This window comes from Martes martes, assembly GCF_963455335.1.
Source record: "Martes martes genome assembly, chromosome: 2".
In the NCBI taxonomy this organism is placed as follows: Eukaryota; Metazoa; Chordata; class Mammalia; order Carnivora; family Mustelidae; genus Martes; species Martes martes.
This window is the reverse complement of record NC_137889.1, coordinates 114,712,571-114,730,521: the sequence shown is the minus strand read 5'-3', so window position 1 is coordinate 114,730,521 and position 17,951 is coordinate 114,712,571. Positions and strand designations below refer to the sequence as shown.

At 34.5% G+C, this 17,951-nt stretch overlaps 1 protein-coding gene across 1 annotated transcript in view; it reads right to left on the bottom strand.

The window, feature by feature from the left end:
* Positions 1–11,017: 11,017 nt before the first annotated feature.
* The window catches only part of LOC308338317 (heterogeneous nuclear ribonucleoprotein D-like), a gene marked incomplete at its 5' end in the record, with an annotated part of 172,400 nt that continues 165,466 nt past the window's right edge, over positions 11,018–17,951 (bottom strand). Inside the window, 2 exon segments of the mRNA XM_080796337.1 lie at positions 11,018–11,328; positions 11,331–11,884. Coding sequence (XP_080652463.1) covers positions 11,072–11,328; positions 11,331–11,884 — 811 coding nt within the window. The 3' untranslated portion in view covers positions 11,018–11,071.

Genomic DNA, 17,951 nt, shown 5'->3' with positions numbered 1-17,951 from the left:
CAACTTTACCTTGATTTGTAGTGTACTTAAAATAACAGATATTTGATTCTCCCTTATTTATTATAGTACTTACAAAACAAAGTCAACTTAGTCAAAAGTATTACTTTTTAAAAAAAAGTCATACTGATTATTGACTATATTGAGGTGCATAAAATTATTTGATTGATAATTTGCCAGAGATGAGTATAAAACTAAGCATATATTAAGGTCTTCTTAAAATACATTTCCAGGGACAACTAATACATATCCTTTCAAAATAGTTTGACATAATAGAACTCATATATATAATACATATTATGAATTTCTATTTGCTTACTAGCAACACACTTAACATAAAATCAACACCAAGGAAATTCATATTGATAGAAATAATAACAATAAAAGGAAACACCATGAAAAATAGTAACACAATGATTTTACACATAATTTAGTAAATATCACAAGTACATGTCAATTTTATTTGATAGCAAATGTACATTTGATACATTTGATACATTTAAGATATATATGTAAGTGAGCATGGACTTTTGCAGATGAACTTAGAATGAAAAAAGTGGAAGAGGTAACTGACTATCAAAGATTTTATCACATTGCTTAGCTTCTACAGTAAAGAAAAAAATTATTAAAATTTTGGAGGCTTACAGTTTCTGTAAAGAACTTAAAAGTCATCATTCCTGTCCTCACAATTAAAAAAGGAAAAAGAGACTAAACAAAACTAAAAATTATTGACTTTTCACAAATTTGTCAGAGATTTGATGTCCCAGGACAAACTACCACCATGGATAATAGAGAGACAGACAAATACAGAGAATCACAACTGAGATCAGCCTATCTGGAGCAGGAGCCACTGGGGCCAGTGATTGATAAAAATACTTAAATCTGAATTGACAAACTGCTGGAGGCTGTGTAGACTGTCTTGTCAACTAATCATGTCTGAAGTTTCAGTCTTTAGATGTCTCCACACTTTCTTGGGTTTTACTTCCAGGAAACTCACAAGTTTCTCCTGGTTGAGACTGGATATAAATCACTTTGTTTTTTAAGTAAGAACAGAAAAGTAATCATTTAAAATTATGCTCAGAATATTCTCCATAACAAGGGCCTATCCTCAGAAGAATCTACTAGAGCTTTACCTGACTTAGGAAAAGGGCATGTAGATATGCTTCTTCTAGCCTGCTAGTCATACTTGGGAGGAAGGGTGGGAAACTAAGAATCATTGCTGAATATCACAGTCCAGGGACTCAAACTCACTAAAAAAAACTAAAAATTTTATCATAAAATTATAGAATTCCTCTCCCCACTAGCTTAACACCACATCAACAGGACTTCAAAACATTGATTATAATCAAGAGAGCTCTAACTTTCAGACACTATTTAAGGAGTTCTTTGAGAAACCCCAAAAAGAAGAAAATAAACAAACAAGGAAACAATAGTAAATTAAAGACTTTGGCAGTAATAGCTTCAGCAAACTCAGTTCAACCCTAGCCAGAGTGATATAAACCTCATGCCAAAACCCTGAATACTTCAATTCTTAGTACCAGATACATTATGTCCAATGTTCAACAACAAAAACTGCTAGGTATGCCAAAAGACAAAAATAAACATATTGTGAAAAAACAAAACATGCATTAAGACCAATGCAGATATGGCATAGATCTTTATATTATCAGGTAAGGAATATAAAATAAAAATGACTAATATGTTAGGCACTCTGATGGAAAAAGTAAACAACATGTAAGAATAGATGGATATAGTAAGCAGACAGATGGAAAGATCTAAATAAATGAATAAATAGGAATGCTAAAAATGAAAACTCCATAACAAAAATAAAAAAAGAAAAATGATGATTAGACATGATTGATGAAAGAATCAGTGACCCTGAAACTATGCCAATTGTAACTTCCCAAACTGAAAAGCAAAAGAAAAAACAACAACATGAAGAAATTGAAGATAATATACAAAAGCGTTGGGAAAGTAAGCAAAGGTGCAAGATATGCATAATAGGAGTAACAGAAGAAAAAGAAAAAGGGACAGAAGAAAAAATCAAAGTAATAATGACAGAGAATTTTCCAAAATGAAAGACATAGATCCAGGAGGCTCAGAGAACATCAAGTAAGTTAAATAACAAGATGTCTCCATGTAAGCATATTATACTCAAACTATAAAAACTCAAAGTCAAAGGGAACATTTTGAAAGAACTTGGTGGTAGAGGATAGGGAACAAATAGAACCTAAATTATACAAGAACAAGGATAAGAATTACATTGGACTTCTCTTCAGAAGTCATGCAAGCAAGAAGGGAATGAAATTTGTAAAATGTTGAAGGAAACCAAACAAACAAAAAACCTAGAATTCTGTTTTCAATGAAGTTATCTTTTGAAATTGAAGAATTAATTACTTTTTCAGACAAGTCAAAATTGAAAGAATTTTTCTCCAGAAGATCTCCTTTGCAAGAAATGTTAAATAATTTTAAGAGAAAAAAATTATTATAGATCAGAAGATTAAGCAGACAAAAAAAGGGGAAGAACTTCAGAGAAGGAATAAAGGAAAGTAAAATAAAATCTTTTGTTTTTCTTAATCATAACCAATCTGGTATGTAACTGTTTACTCAAAGAAATAGTAGACACAATGTATTTGGGGATTATGGCTTATAGATTAGTGAAATGAATGATAGTATTGTTATAAGAGATGGAGTGGGAAATTTGGAATACTTTTATAAGATAACCTGAACTACCTGTGAAGCGATTTAATGCTATATGAACATGAACTTGGATTATTTTGAATTATATTGCAAACTCTAAGGTAACCACAAAAAATATTTATAAAAGATATATACTTGAGGGGTGCCTGGGTGGCTCAGTGGGTTAAGGTCCCTGCCTTAGGCTCAGCCTGGGCTCTCTGCTCAGCGGGTATCCTGCTTCCTTCTCTCTCTCTGCCTGCATCTCTGCTAACTTGTGATCTCTGTCAAGTGAATGAATAAAATCTTAAGAAAAAAAAAAAAAAGATATATACTTGATGTTCTAAGAGGTAGAGAAAGTGGAATAATATAAAATAATTAATTAAAACCGAAGAAGGGGGCGCCTGGGTGGCTCAGTGGATTAAAACCTCTGCCTTTGGCTCAGGTCATGATCCCAGAGTCCTGGGATTGAGCCCCACACCGGGCTTTCTGCTCAGCAGGGAGCCTGCTTCCTCCTCTCTCTCTGCCTACTTGTGATCTGTCTGTCAAATAAATAAATAAAATCTTAAAAAAAAAAAGGTAGAAAAAGTAAGTTACAAAGAAAAAAAGCAAATACAATAAAAATATTTATGTTTTTAGATATTAATAAAACTATTGCAACAATTATTTTAAATGTGAATGGGCAAAATATTCCAATTAAAAGACAGAGACAATAAACAATAAACCACATGTTACTTAAAATAAATCCACCTTATTATTTTTTAATTTTCAATCTTTTGTATCAAAGTATAATTAACATACAATGATATATTAGTTTCAGGTGAACAATGTAATGATTAAACAGTTCTGTACATTACTCAGTGCTCAACACTATGAATGTACTCTTTGTTTAATTTATCTAATTCACCTACTCTCCCACCAATCTTCCTTTGGGCAACCACCAGTTTGTTCTCTATATTTGGGTCTGTATTCCTGTTTTTCTCTTTTTTTGCTTATTTGTTTTTGTTTCTTAAATTCTACATATTATTGAAATCATATGGTATATTTGACTTATTTTACTTAGCATTATACTCTCCTCGTCCACCCATGTTCATTGCAAGTAGAAAGTTCTCATTCTTTGTTATGGCTGAGTAATATTCTGTTGTGTATATACATATAGGCACCACATCTTCTTTATCCATTCATTTATGAATGGACACTTGGGTTGTGAATAATGGTGCAATAAACATAGAAGTGTACATATCTTTAAAAAAAAAAAAGAAGTGTACATATCTTTCAAATTAGTGTTTTTATTTTCTTTGGGTAAATATCCAATACTGGAATTATTGGATCACATAGTCATTTTTTAAAAATGTTTATTTATTTGAGAAAACAAAAGTGTGAGTTTGGGGAGGGGCCTATGGAGAGGAAGAAAGAGAGTCCTTAACAGACTCTCTGCCTGATGGAGACTGATGGGGGACTCAAACTCAAGACCCTGAGATCATGAGTTGAACCAAAATCGAGATTGATGCCTACCTGACTGAGTCACCTAGGTACTCCAGATCAATATAGTAACTCTATTTTTAATTTTTTGAGGAAACTTTGTAACTCTTTTCCACAGTGGATGCACCAATTTGCAATCAACCAAGAGTGCATAAGGGTTCCTTTTTCTCCATATTCTCACCAACACTTGTTACTTCTTATCTTTTTTTTTTTTTTTTAATTTTAGCCACTCTGACAGGTTTAAAGTGATATCTTATTGTGGTTTTGATTTGCGCTTCATTGATGATTAATCATGTTGAATATCTTTTCATTTGCCTGCTTTCCGTTTGAATGACTTCTTTGGAAAAATGTCTATTCAGGTCCTCAGCCCATTTTTAAATCGGGTGATTTGTTTGTTTGGCGTGTTGAGCTGTATTTTTATATATTTTGGATATTAACTCCTCATGAGATATATCACTTGCAAATATTCTCTCCCATTCAGCAGATTGCTTTGTCATTTTTGTTGTTAGAAGAAACAATTTAAATGTCAAGAGGCAAATACCTTAAATACAAAGGGATGGAAAATGATATATCATGCTAATACAAATCAAAAGAAAGCTAGAATAGATTATTGATTTCAGACAAAACATACTTCAGAATAGAACAAATTATGAGACAAAGATATATATTGTATAATTAAGGAGTCAATATTTCAAGAAGACATAACAATTGATACTGTATAAGTACCCAACAACAGAACCTCAAAATGGGCAAAATGGGTGAAGGCCAGTAGGAGATACAGGTTTCCAGTTATGAAATGAGTAGGTCACAGGAATAAAAGGTATACCACAGGAAATAAAGTCAATGGTATTGTAATAGCGTTGCATGGTAACAGATGTTAGCTACAATGTTGTGAGCATAGCACAACGTATAGAGGAGTTGAATCACTATGTTGCACACTTAAATCTAGTATAACAATCTGTGCCAACTATGCCCAAAATAATTTTTAAAATAAAATTTTATTTCTATCTAAAATACATACAGGGGGATCTGGGTGGCTCAGTTGGTTAAGCATCCAACCCTCGATTTCAGTTCAGGTCATGATTTCAGGGTCATGAGATAGAGCCTCCAGTCAGGCTCCCTGACAGCTATAGAACCTGCTTAAAATTCTCTCTCACCCTTTTCCTCTCTGTCCCTCTTCCTCTTCCCCTGCCCTGCTCTCTCTCTCTTCATATATATATGTAACATATATACATATATAACATGTATACATATATAACATCTATTGCATATACATACTACATACATACATACATATTTTGAACTATAAGAAAATAAAAATATCAAACTTATCAAACCTCATGGAATACAGCAAAACAAGTATTCAAAGGGAAATTGTAACACTAAATTCATGTATTAGAAAAGAAGAAAGAGGGGCGCCTGGGTGGCTCAGTGGGTTAAAGCTGCTGCCTTTGGCTCAGGTCATGATCCCGGCGTCCTGGGATCGAGCCCCGCATCAGGCTCTCTGCTCACCAGGGAGCCCGCTTCCTCCCTTCTCTCTCTGCCTGCCTCTCTGCCTACTTGTGATCTGTCTGCCAAAATAAATAAATAAAATCTTAAAAAAAAAAAAAAAGAAGAAAGATCTAAACTCAGTCATCTAAATTTCACTCTTAAGAGCAAAAGAATGAAGGAAAAATTAAATGTAAAGCAAACAGAAGGGGGGTAAGAATTACAACAAAAATCAAAGAAATAGAACATAGGAAATCAATAACAAAGTCAAAAAAGCCAAGGATGACTCTTTGCAAAGATATAAAAATTTGATGAACATTTAGCTATATAAACCAAGAAAAAGAAAAGAGAAAACACATATTTTTATATCAGAAATGAAAGATGAGTCATTACTATTGACCCTATAATCATTAAATTGATAATAAAGAAATAATAAAGAAGATAATAAAGAAGAAAAATTATATGAAAATATCTATAGATTCAGAAAAATCATCTAATATCAATTTATGATAAGAGCTCTCAGCAAACTAGGTAATAGAATGGAAATACCCCAGTTTGACAAAATAACATCTCCAAAAGAGAAACAAAAAATATATATATTTCATAACTAATGATGAGAAAATAGATCCTCCTCCCTAGAATCAGAAACAAAGCAACCCCTTTCATTACTTCTAGTGAACATGGTATGGGAAATGAAATAAGACTACAAAAACAAATAAAATATTGGGAAGGAGAAAATAAAACTATCTTTGTTCTCAGATGACATTGTTTATGTAGAAAACCCCAAAGAATCAATAAAAGGAATCTCCCAAAAATACAAACACTATAACAAAGTTGTAGGATACAAGTTAATATACAAATATCACTTGCCTATAATCCAGCAAAGAACCACTGGAATTAGAAATTAAAATACGGTAACATTGACATTAGCACCAAACAATGAAATATTTAGCTATAAATCTAACAAAATATGTATAGTATCTGTATGTGAAAAAACTATAAACTTGTGATAAAAGGAATGGAAAATGATCCAAATAAATGGGGAGTTCTTTCATGTTCATTGATAGAAAAGTTCAATACAATTAAGGGGTCAGTTCTTTCAAAATTGATCTTTATATTCAACTCAATACCATCCAAAATCCAAGGAAACTATTTTGTGGATTTCTATAAACTATAAATTTTATATGAAACGGCAAAGAAGTTAAAAGTGCCCATCACAGTACTAATCAAGTCAGAAGACTGGAACTATTTCACTTTAGGACTAACAGTCAAGCTACAGGAATCACAACAGTGTGGTAGTGGCAAAAGAATGGATAAATTGATTAACAGAATAAAGAGCCTAGAAACAAACTCATGCAAATATAGTCAACTGATCCTTGACAAAGAAGCCAGGGAAATTCAATGGAAAATGATACTCTTTTCAACAAATTGTGTTGGGTCAGTTGGACATACATGTACCAAAAACAAAAACAAAAACAAGCAAAGAAACAAACAAACAAAAAAAACCTAGATGCATACCTCATATTGTTTACCAAAAAAAATAATTAATTAAAATAAACCTATATGTAAAATGATTTTTTTTTTTTTTTTAGATACAGAGAGAGAGGGGGCAGAAAAAGAGAATCTAAAGCAGGCTCTGCCCCAGTACAAAGCTTGATCCGGGGCTCAATCTCATAACCCTGAGATCATGACTTGAGCTGAAATCAGGAGTTGGACACTTAACCAACCAAGTCACCCACGCATCCCTAAAATGGGAAAATTTAAAGCTTTTAGAAGATATCATAGGAGAAATTCTGGGTAGCCTTAGTTTGATGATGAGTTTTTATATGTAACACCTAAAGCATGATCTGTGAAAATGATGAAACTTTATTAAAATTAAAAACAAGATTTTTCTCTGCTAAACACATTATCAAGAGAATTAGAATATAAGCCACAGACTAGGAGAAAATATTTGCAGAAGATACATCTAATATAGAACTTTTATCCAAAATACACAAAGAACTTTTAAAATTCAACAAAAGAAAATAATACAATTAAAGAATGAGCAAAAAATCAGAACAGATACTTCATCAAAAAAAGATATACAGATGACAAATAAGCATATGAAAATATACCTAATATGATTTGCTATTAGGAAATTATAAATTTTAAAAAAAGTTATATGCTAACTATACTTCAATAAAAAATAATGCAATCCCACTATGCAGATATTAGAATTGCTAAAATACAAAAACCTGAGAAATCCAAATACTAGGGAGAATGGTGACCAACAAGAATTCTCACCTGTTGCTATTGGAAATGCAAAATGGTACAGGCACTTGGAAGAAATTTGGCAGTTTCTTACAAAGATGTTGTTTTTAAATTTATTTTATTTTATTTTATTTAAATTCAACTAACATATAGTGTATTATTAGTTTCAGAGAGAGAGTTCAGTGACTCATCAGTTATGTATCACACCCACTGCTCATTAGATCACGTGCTCTCTCTAATACTCATCAACCAATTACCCCATCCCCCCCAAAATCTTCCCTCCAGCAACAGTTTGTTTCCTATAGTTGAGTCTCTTATAGTTTCTGTCCCGCTCTGATTTTTTCTTGTTTTATTTCTCCCTACCTTCCCCTATAATCCTGTTTTGCTTCATAATTCCACATGAGAAAAATCATATGATAATCGTCTTTCTCTGATTGATTTATTTCATTTATCATAATACCCTCTAGTTCCATCCATGTTGTTGGAAATGGCAAGATTTCACTATTTTGATGGTTAATATTCCAATTGTATATATACCACATCTTCTTTATCCATTCATCTGTTGATGGACATCTGAATTCTTTCCATAGTTTGGCTATTGTAGACATTGCTGCTATAAAGACTGGAGTGCAAGTGCCCTTTTAGATCACTACATTTGTATCTTTTGGGTAAATACCTAGTAGTGCAATTGCTGGGTTGTGGGGTAGCTCTATTTTTAACTTTTTGAGGAACTTCCATACTGTTTTCCAGAGTGACTGCAGCAGTTTGCATTCCCACCAGCAGTCAAAGATGTTCTATTACCATATAACCAAACAATCTTATTCCTAGGAAGGACCAATTCAATTGAAAACTTTTTTTTTTTTTTCCACACAAGTACCCACATGAATGTTTGTAGCAGACTTATTCAAAATTATCAAAAACTAGAAGTAATAAAATGTCCTTCTTCAATAGGGGAATGATTAATAAACTCTTGTAGGTTTATACAGTAGAATATTATTCAGTGATAAAAAGAAATGACATCTTCGAAAAGACATAGAGAAATATTAAATGAATTGCTATGTAGCAGAAGCCAGTGTGAAAAGGTTACAGACAGTATGATTCCAACTGTATGATTTCTGGAAAAGGCAAAACTATGGAGACAGCAAAAAGATCAGTGGTTGTTAAACATTTGGGTGAAAATAAGTGATTTTTGGTGGGATTTTTGGTGGGAAAACTATTCTGAATGATATCATAATAGTGAATACATGGCATTGTGCATTTGTCATAACCCAGAGAACTGTGCAAAATATAGAGTGAAACTTACTCCAGACAAAGGAATGTAGTTAATAAAAATTTATCAAGACTGGTTCATTAATAATAAGAGATACATCATGCTAATACAAGATGTAATAAAAGTAAACTTTTAGGAGAGGGGGCATATAGGTACCCTCTATATTGTCTGTTCAATTATTCTATAAATTTAAAGCTATTCTAAAAAAATAAAATATTTTAATTAAAATTATACTCTTACATTCTTATCCCTGCTTAGTTAACAATCACTTTATTTAAAGCTAGAAAGGACCTAGAATTATGGGCAAATCACTGTTTAATGTTTTATCCATCATTTAGACCAAAACTGCATGAGGTTTTAAAACATATAGTCCTCTCTCTTTCAATCTCTCTCTCTTTCTCTCTCTCTCTCTCACACACACACACACACACACACACACACACACACACTTCTGAGAAACCGAGGAACCTAAGTTTCCTTTTTCAAGACTTTTTTTTCTAGCTTAGAATCCTTCCAAATTGTTGTGGAATTTTCACTTAATTAGATGATTTAATATTTTTTTTTCTCTTCATCCTAAATTCTTTGGGAAAATCTGTTTTGTTTTTTGTTTTTTGTTTTTTTCCCTGAAAGAATTTAAATATTTTTTTTTCTTTATCTCTTGAGTAGGACTATTAGAAAAATGAATGATAAATATTAACTACAGAATGAGTAGGGTAGTTCTTTGAGATACGTGTGTCAAACACCGGTAATACTTTCTGGTTGTTTTTAAAACATTTAGACAATTTCTGGTTTCTAATAAAAGACTAACATTAAAGTAGCCCCAAAAATATATTGATTCTGAGATATATGAATATACAGACCTCTTATAATATTGTTTGTAACATTATAGCAGTGAGAGCTAGCTCTTTCAAATTTCAGTGTTATTCAGTGCATTCAATTCTTATTTAATACAATTGGATACCTGATACAGTGATTTGTTTTCTTCACACTGCAGCAGTGATGATCCTAAACTCTTCTGACACTCAGTCTGAGGTAATGAATTCAGCCTTACACTGAAATCTCTAGATCAGAGATTTAGTCAGATGCTACCTGTGAATGTTATCTACCTGTTTCTTCATGGTTCTGAGGTATAATGCCACCTGTGATAGAGAGAAGATACTAGTGGTCACATTACATTTGATACTAGCAAAAGTGAACCAAGGGTCAACTGATTGGAAGCTTAGCAAAATAGATGCCTTTAGGCTTAAGTGGCTTGGTGAGGATATATTGCAATAGAAATAGTAGATTCTTTGTGACACACAAAATTTATACTAGAAAATTCAAAACTGTACAACAGGCTTTGACAACATTCCTATATACAACCAGATATATAGGAAAATCATGTAAACAATAATCTCTACATTCCTTTGAGAAAATATGCCTAGAGCATTAAGATTGGTGACAACTGACAGGATTCCAAATGTAGACCAGTAAAGGAATGAATTTTTATTTAAAAAAAAAAAAAACAACCAAAATCTCTGTTGTTCCGTAAAGATATACAAAAGAAGCTCCGATAAAAAATAATTTTGAGATAACATTTAATTATTATATCACATAAATAAAATCATCTGAAAAATGTTCTTTTTTTTCACATAGGAAGCATTTATTTGAGGTTTAACATGAAATCATACAAAGAAATTTGTATAAACACAAATCCACATCGAGTCATAACATAGATAGCAAAAGACAAAGTAAAAACAAAGAAAACTATTTGGCAGCTATATACAGTTGGACACAGTTGTGTCTTGTACACTAGAAAGTCTTTTACAAAATAATCATCTTAGGATCAACAGAAGACCAATCTTCAATGTTGTCCGGCAAGATGGGTTAACTTTAGCAATTTCCTCCTGTTTTCTCCAATGTCCTCCTTTAGTATGGCTGGTAATTGTTTTGGTGATTGCCACCCCCTGGAGATGCCTTGCTGTAAGCGCTCTGTTGGCCACTGTAGTCTGCATATCCCTGTCCATATCCATAGTTCCCATAGTTATACCCAGTATAATCATAGCCACCATAGCCACTATAGTTTTGATCACCACCATAGGCACTATTGTAATTTCCATATCCTTGATCATAATAGTTATTAAATCCTTGGTTCCAGTTTTGGCCCTGACCTTGTCCACGACCCCTCGCCCACCAGCTGCAGGACCTCTTCCTCCTTTTTGTTGCTGCTGTTGCTGCCTATATACCTCTTTGGGTTGTGCAACTTTGATTTCACACTTCCCAGAACCGATTTGATGATATCTGCTTTCTAACAATTTCTTTACTGGCTCTTCATCTGTATATGTGATAAAACAAAATCCTCTTCTTTCATTTGTTTTTGTATCCATGGGAAGTTCAATATTTTCATTCACTCCAAAGGCTTCAAAATATTCTTTAATTTGTTCTTCAGAAGTATCTGGGCTCAATCCACCCACAAAAACCTTTTTGGGCAATTCTTTCCCTTTTAAAGCTTTGGCCCTTTTGGGGTCTGTCAATTTGCAATCCAGTTTGTGTTCTTTCAGTTCCAAAACGTTGTCAACACTAGCAGTGTCTTTGAAAAGCACAAATCCAAATCCTCTCGATCTTCCGGTCACCGGGTCTGTTTTAATTGTACAGTCCACCACTTCCCCAAATCGAGACAAGTAGTGGAGGCTTGAGCTGAGATACAAGCATGAAAAATGTTCTGATGACAATCTGGTGAATCTGATTGCAAAAAGTAAACAAGAAATAAATTCATCACTGTTGCTTTTAAAATAATAACATTAACAAAAATATTCTATTTGTGGAGACTCCAACCATTATTCAGACTTATTATCCCAGACTTTCTCTCACCATATTAATAGAAAGATATTTTCAGTGTTGAGAGAACTTATCTACTTTCTTGCTCCTTATGTAAAATACATTCTTTGACATATTGAATATAATCTAAAAATATCTGCTTCCTCTGAAACCATAATAAAGTCATAAATCCTCAAGAGAGGTTATATGGCAAGAATGTGCTGCTTGAAAGTCCTTCCAGAAAAGAACTTGTCTTTGAACTTTAAGAGGTGTCTATTTAGCTGACAGTAGTCAGCTGTAGTGCTTTTTGGATCTGCCTGATTTGGGCTGTGGTCATCCTCTTCCCAGGCATTTATGCAGCCAGTGATTAAACACAGTGGGAAAAATTAAGTCTGGCTATTTCTTTGCTCCAGAATTCCTTATTGGGTTGGTTGGGACTTTGTCAGAAGCACAGTGCAGTGTGAGATTTCCTCTGCTTACCTCTGCTTCCTTCTCTGTTTCTTTTCATTAATGTGATTTTTGCTTCACAGTCAGGAGTCTTCCTGCCTTGTCCTGTTTCCTCCTCCCTTTACTTTCACAACGGTATCCCATTAACAAAACTTTTGCACTCCCAACTCCATATCAGCATCTGTGTCTAATAAGTCCTGAATTAGCACACTTAGGGAAGAGTCCAGTGAAGCAGGTTGGCAGGATGAAATTCAGGACTAGAACACCCGGCTCATTGACAATGAACCCCTCATCTGATGTAATATGTGAGGCAAGGATAGTCTCAACACAGTGTGAAAGCCCTATTGTTAAAGTATCCATCAAGTGATTTGTAAGAAAGCTCCAGTAGAGGGGAATGTTCTGCATTTTGCGTAAATGAGTCTTTGAAAATTAGGAGAACAATGCATACAAGGGCAATGGAACTGACTGATTGTTCATAAGTTGAATTGATGTTCTCAGAGGGATAATGAAAAACTGAAGGTTGTTAATAAACAGTGAAATTTAGGTAAGAAGAGCAGAGGAACTTTCTGGTTAATTACAGGCAGCAGAAAAGCTAAAGGCTTACCTCAGGATTTCACAGATTTGTCAAGTTTCAAAAAGGATATCTGCTGAAGAGATCTGTCATGGCACCTAAAATGAAAATATAAGGGTAGATACCATTAAAATTTTTGATTCTCATGATTCCTTTATATCCTAAGCTCCTTCACAAGTGGCCAAACTCTCCCTATTAATAGTGTAGAACCCGCAGTGTGAAGACACTTTAGAAATCTCATGCCTTCAAAGCAAAAGTGTTCCTCCTTAGGATGTCTGTCTTCATTTCTTCTCCAGATGCCAGGTTGCTAGCTAGGATTAATTTGCAAAATATTACACATGGAGGTAATGAAGGAGAGAGATTATAACCCAAAAAACCTCCAAGAATAAGCCTGCATTGGCAGTAATATGGGACTGGAGTTTGAGGTCACTTGGCCAAAGGAAACAACATAATATTTAACACTGAAGAGTTTTGATTTGGAGATAATTCTTTTGGTATGTGATATTTAACACACTGACAAAGACCTTGGGTGTTTGGGTAGAAGTGATATATTTGCAAGAGCAGATTAACAAAGATTTAAGTATGTGTTATATGGTCACTGATTTGTAAGGACCACACATGATCAAACTCATTGGTTTAATGGTGCTATGGGTCTGAAAGTGTGTGTCCCTCCCAAAATTTTGTATGTTGAAATCTCAACTCCCAATATGATGGTATTAAGAGGTGGGTACTTTGGAAAGGTTATAAGTCAGATCCCTCATGTATGGGATTAGTACCCTTATAAAAGTGGCCTCGGAGAAGTTGATTGATCCTTCTATTACGTGAGGATACAAGAATTCTGCAATCCAGAATAAATCCTTTATCCAACCATGCTAACACCCTGACCTTGGACTTCCAGCCACCAGAATTGTGAAGTAAAATGTTTCTTGTTTAGAAGTCGCCAATCTGTGGTATTTTGTTATAGCAACCTAAACAAACTAAAACAACTGGCTCTAAGGACTGAGGCCCATTCCATCTGAAGTGAAAATACCTGAACTATTATAGCAAACGGTAGAGGAAAGGATTAAAGTGTAGTTGGCATACTAAAATGGATATACTATGAGAAGCCTGAAGATCCCCCAAGTATGTTTCTTTTTTTTTTTTTTCTTTAAAGATTTTATTTGTTTATCTGTCAGAGAGAGAGAGAACATAAGCAGGGGGAGTAGAGGGCAGAGGGAGAAGCAGCCTCCCTGTTGAACAAGGAGCTTAATGCAGGACTCAATTCCAGGACCCTGGATCATGACTGAGCCTGAGGCAGACATTTAACTGAATGAGCCACCCAGATGTCCTAAGGTATGCTTCAAGAAAAGAACCAGAACACAACCTTCAGCAAACCAATCAGAAATTCACTAGTGAAAAACAGAAAAAGAAAGAAAGAAGTTCACTAGTGACAAGGGTGCCAGCATTGTTATGTTCCCTGGTAGTTTCCCTCTGCAGGTCAGAGATGATAGAAGCAGTCACAGAGTAGGCTTGTTAATATTCTTGGGAATGATGGTGCCTAGAACAGTGGAGACCAGGTGTCAGTGCTTGGCCCCAGTAGCCAGACATGGGTGTCACAAAAATCACAGCAGCCAAGCTAGCTTGACTAGCACAAAGCCATGAAAGTGATTCCCTCAGCAAACTAGATGATCAAGCGACAATGATGATGACATGTGCATGGGTATGCAAGCTTAGCATCTACGAGAATCACTTGCAGGTCTTGTAGAAATAAAGATTGCTGAGCTCTGTCCTAGATTTCTGATTCAGTAGATTTTGAGTGGGGGCACACACTCATACACACATACACACACACTCCACACACAGACACAGGCAGTCCTCACTGAACATAGGTTCTAATATGCATACATTTCAGTTACCAGAGTTTAAAGAATCCTTCGCCTCCCTACATCACTATTCAAATTTCAATTACACCGTTCTCTTGAGAGTAATTATAAAACGTACAGCTTTACTTTAGGTCTCCCTTACACAAATCTCAAATGACTAACAAATGCATACCATGATCAATGACTGATCACTTTATTCCTTTCTGTAGATACACATTTATTATCCAATTCACACACAGAGCAATGCGTGTAATTGTGCCACCTATTTGTCTCCTACCAAACAGCCATAGAACATTCTACAACAATGCATAATCAAAGAGGGAAGTAGTCAACCACAGGAAAAACTAACAAACAGACAAACAAAAAGTGTTCATGCTGGAAGTGAAATTCAAATCAGATGAAATGAAGTTTCGGAAGAAATGGATGATTTTGGGAATGCTGAACTGTTGAAGTTGAAAGACCTCTGGATATATAGCCAGAAGAATTTAGTGAAAATGAATTTATCAGCATAAATAAGATCTGTGGTTATAATGGAAAAGAAAGATGTTCCAGATGAAATTAGACTGGCCAAAAATGTTTCACTAAAGGAACTCTATTTTTCATGACATTGAAAGTGCAAAGAATAAAATGGTAGAAGATGATTCAGATTTAGAAAGGAGTATGCCAATTCCCCATTGCATAGAAAAGATTTTGTCCAAATTATAAGTTATACAGTAAGAAAGTGGTAACCACTGTTCAAAGTGTTCTAAGTGATTTTTCTACAAAAAAATAAGGCACTTTACCTCTTACAATGCACTAAATGAATATTAGATTTACCATTTTTAGTAAGATAATTTTTAATGTTTTACAAACAATTTTGGAGGTCATGGAAAATCATAATTTTTCTTAAGCATCATTAAGAATGTTTTGCATGATTTCAGCTTGCCAGGGCATTTTTATGATCTTGCATTATTGTAAAAAGAAAGTACTCTGTATGAATGCATGCATGTGTATGTCGCATGCATGTGTTTTATAAGACAGCAAAAATGTAAAAGCACATAGTTGGAAAGGGCTGTGAATGCAGGAACTTATTGAGGAAGGACCAGAAACACCGTAAGATTTATATAATATAAAATTCCTGCAGTCTTTTTTCCTAAAAGGATCCAACAACATTTATTGTATAGTGGGGATAATGGAAAGCCCATAAATTTCAACAATTGATAGCTGCAATTTATAAGATAATATACTCAGATACACAAACTATCACTATGGCCTCTCTTTTACAGGAGCATACAAAGATTATTGAAATCCTGGTCAAACACTGGCTTACAGTGGCCATTGTTTCCAGGCATCTACCTAATCATTAGCTATCTTATGTGTGTGTAGTTGAAACTAAAATACTTGACAGTTGGGATAATATTCAGTTGGGTCTTTGGACTCTGGGGCAAAAATTATTATAGTGGAAATACCTTTGTAGTAAATCCCAACAATATCGTACTTGGGAAAATATGAGAAATTAATGCTATCTTAAGTTTCAGTAGGGTGCAGGAATAGTGGTCCTTGGCAAATCTCCATATAAATCACATATTTAGATACTATATAATTCAGTTAGGTCCTAGAGAAGTACTGCAGACTTTCGTGAGCTCAACCAGGACATAGTCACAGGAGTAGCTGCTGTCCATGAATGCTACCTTTGCTGGAACGTATTAAAACCTCAAGTATATAATATGCAGTCATTGATTTGCTCTATGTGTTCCTTTATATCACCCTCTAAAAACAAAAAGGTAAGATCAGAAATGGCTCAAATCCACATGGAATTGTCAACAATATACATTCAAAACTCTGTCTCAAGTCTCTGTTAATGTGTCCCTTTTCTGTCATAATACAGTCTGAAAAGACCTGAGCTATCTGGTCATCCTAAAAAATTACAGAAATCTACTAAATTAATGATATCTGCTATTAGGGAAGACTAAGCAGGGAGCTGTTAGCACACTGGAGGTTTCAGCAATACCCATGTAACTCCTGAAGGTAGAAGTAAACTTTATGAAGAATAGGAGATGTGTTTCTTCAGTGGAGTTTTACTAGTCCAAGGAAAAAGGGCATACTGGCCATTTACCTCCAAAGTAAGAAGTATATTGCTGCATCCCGTATTCTTTGCCATCACAAAGAAACAGTGTCTAGTAAACCATCTTTCTCACCTAAGAGTATCCTACTCATAAACCTAAGGACAATATGGCTTGAAACTTTCAATAGGTCCTGAACAGGAAAGAGCTCCACAGTGTGTTCAGATCTGAATGCCTGCAGCCCTACAATTCAGGACATAAAGTCTGCAAACTCTATAGCTAATGACTGTAGGAAAAAAAAAAAAAAAAAGTTTCAGTGGACTTTGTGGCTCAGTGAGAGAATCAAAAGTTAGCCCCCACCTCTGGGTTCTAGAGGAAGGCCATATCATATCATTTATATGACAAAATTACACATCTTTTGAAAAAGAGCTTTAGTGTAGCTGTGCCTTATTAGTCATGGAGCCCTTTGCGATGAGCACTTCTGAATGGATGGTCACTTGTTGAACCCGATTCTGTCATACTGGCCGAGCCATAAATTCCGGAGGGCTAAGCCTCAATCCATTGCAAGATATAAATGATATAAAGGACAAAGCACCAGCAGTCCTGAAAGGCACAAAGAAGTGTCTTTGTCCCCAAAAGGTCACACTTTGCAAAGGAAAAGCCACAAGATAGGGGGCCTTCTGAAAAATTTGTAGTCTTGTGTCCAAGGAACTGCAGGTAAAAAATAAGTCAGAATATTGGCTGGGGTAACCAACAAACTAAAGTTGCTCTTACACAATAAGGCATGGAGGTAAACACATGGAATCCAGACTGCCTGAGGCTACTCCCTTGCCCAATTATGTACGAATGAACAAGTACACTATAAAGGGCTCTAGATTATGTCCCTGCGACATAAATGTTATTTTGAGCCTTTGAGAAAAGGCTTTTTTTTTCCCCCTAAACTCCCTTATCTGCCTGAAAGCAGAACCTCCCAAAAGAACTCAATTGTCATAAATCGTTTCCCCAGGAGTTTTGCAACCAGTGACTCTTTACCACTAGAGAGAAGTCGGCAGCATGCTGAAAAAGACATT